Source organism: Echinops telfairi, unplaced genomic scaffold (genome assembly GCF_000313985.2).
Source record: "Echinops telfairi isolate 266 unplaced genomic scaffold, ASM31398v2 ScPeMD7_5;HRSCAF=22, whole genome shotgun sequence".
NCBI classification, from domain to species: Eukaryota; Metazoa; Chordata; class Mammalia; order Afrosoricida; family Tenrecidae; genus Echinops; species Echinops telfairi.
Window position 1 is genome coordinate 37390868 of NW_022103901.1, and position 2361 is coordinate 37393228.

Here is a 2361-nt window from a genome sequence, read left to right on the forward strand (position 1 = left end):
CGTCTAGTGGGTCCATCCACTGACACTCCCCTGCGCCAGCCCCTTCCTCACTGAATTGACACTGGGCACACGCGCCCTCCAGGTGACAAGTGGACAAAAGCACACAGCGCCATCCACATGGCGAGTCTGAGAGTGCGGCCGGGAGGCCCCGGGGCTGCAGTGGGGAGTCCTCTGAGCCTGTGTTCCATCCTGTTTTGTCAGAACAAGGAAAGGGGCCACGCGGGCTTCTCCAAAGAGGAACTGGAGACCTGCATGGTCAACCAGGTAAGTGCACCTGGGCGCTCGGGGGACATTTGCCCTCCACCAGGCGCCCCCAGCCCCCATCCGTCCCTTTGGTGGTGAGCCGAATGCCAGCTCCTGGTGACCAGCCTTCCCCAGGTCCTAGGACACCTGCCCAGGTCTAAGGAGATCCCAGAGTTCCTGCATGGTGCAACCCAAAGGATGAGGGGTGAAGGGCTCCCACAGGTGCCTCGGGAGAAGGACCTGGTGATCATCTTTCCGAAAATCAGCCTTGAAGGACCATAGGGAGCTCTCCGCAGACGCAGCGTCTCTGAGGGTCAGCATCAGCGGGTCGTTAGGGAGCTCGTGAACCTGGCAACCACCCAGAAAGCTAGCACAATTGTACGCACCAGGCTGTTCAGCCCCCGTAAATCTAGCAGTCACCCGGAAAACAAAGACAGTTGTGCACCCGGGTTGGTGGTTTCATGATATCCATGAATATGCATCAATATTTTTAGGTGTCACCCCTCATTTTTAGTGGTCGCATCTCAATATGTATAGTAATATGTGGTACTCTATATTAATATTACTTCCTAGAACAGCGGTTCTCCACCTTCCTCATGCCGCGACCCTTTCCTACAGTTTCTCAGTTGCTACAGTAGCAACCATAAAATTATTTTCGTTGCTACTTCATCACTATAATTTTGCTACTGTTAGGAATTGGGTGACCCCTGTGAAAGGGTCATTCAACTCCCAAAGGAGTCTCGACCCACAGGTGGAGAAACACTGCTCTAGAGCGTAGGCTCCCAACTTATTTGATCTACCTCCCACTTTCAGAAAAAATATATTACTCAGCACCTCCCCGGCAATTCCAAAATGTACGATAGCCCGTCGTCCAGGAAAGAGGGTAGGCGTCAGCTTGTGCAGCCCCTCGGAGAGTTTCAGCGCCCCTCAAGGGATAACATTGCCCACTCTGGAAAGCCCTGTTCTAGAAGGTTCTGAGGCTTGGATGGTCCCTAGAATATTCTACGCCAGGCTTGGCTGTTGTTGGAGTGTCCTGTGGCTAACACTGGTGTCCCTCCACAACATGGACCAGCAAACATTGGAGACAGAATGGTCAATCCTGTCCCTCACAACAATTTAAATATTACTTGAGAGCCACGAATATGTTTTTACAAATACTAGTTTTACTTTCATTTTCAGTTGTACCTTGGAGCCACCTAGGACTCCCCAGCCGCAGTTTGCCGACCTGTGCTCTAGAATGTTCTGTAGGCTTGGTTGTTCCCCTAGAAGGTTCTTTGGCAGACATGGCGTTCCTCCATGTTCTGTCCAGGGGCCACAGTTCGGTAGCTTGCCCGTGCTCCCATCTGTGCCTGACCCCTTTATTTTCTTGATTCCAGGCCCCCGGGTGCCCCGAGTACAGCATCCTCTCCTTCATGGGCGCGTTCCACGGGAGGACCCTGGGTAAGGAGCGGCCAGCAGGGCCCAGGGAGCGGTGGAGCGCCCCAGCCGCAGCAGCGGGAGCTGCCTCCTGTCTTGCACTGGCCACTCCCAGTCTTGCTCCCTTGGTGCCACCCAATAGCTCTTGGCTGAGAGGGCTTCCCAGATGGAGAGGCTGCTGCCCAGCCAGGGAGGGGGCATCCTAAGGCCATTCCAGTGGCAGAGCCAGGATTGAACCCTCATCTCTGTTTTGTGGGCTTAGGTTGCCTGGCAACCACTCACTCCAAAGCCATTCACAAGATTGACATCCCGTCCTTCGACTGGCCCATCGCACCGTTCCCACGGCTGAAGTACCCGCTGGAAGACTTTGTGAAGGAGAACCAGCAGGAAGAGGCCCGCTGCCTAGAAGAGGTACCTCAGGGGCTCTTGATCCCACCCCCAACACACACTACACACTCCATCTCCCTGATCCCCTACGCATGCACTCTGTCTCCCCATTCCTGCCACACACACACTCCATCTCCCCGATCCCACCCCTCTACACACACATCCATCTCTCTGAGCCACACACAACACACACTGTCTCCCCGATCCCCACTCTGTCTCCCCAATCTGTGCCCTCCTGCCCCCATGCACACTGCATCTTACTCACTCCACTGGCCCAAGACTTGGCTCAGGAGAAGAGGAACTGACAGAGTTTAT

General features: G+C 54.8%; 1 protein-coding gene across 1 annotated transcript in view; it reads left to right on the forward strand.

The window, feature by feature from the left end:
- The window catches only part of ABAT (4-aminobutyrate aminotransferase), a 65378-nt gene that overhangs the window by 54447 nt on the left and 8570 nt on the right, over positions 1 to 2361 (forward strand). The window contains exons 9-11 of the mRNA XM_030884396.2: positions 185 to 264; positions 1620 to 1683; positions 1922 to 2147. Coding sequence (XP_030740256.1) covers positions 185 to 264; positions 1620 to 1683; positions 1922 to 2147 — 370 coding nt within the window. The remainder of the gene's footprint in view (positions 1 to 184; positions 265 to 1619; positions 1684 to 1921; positions 2148 to 2361) is intronic.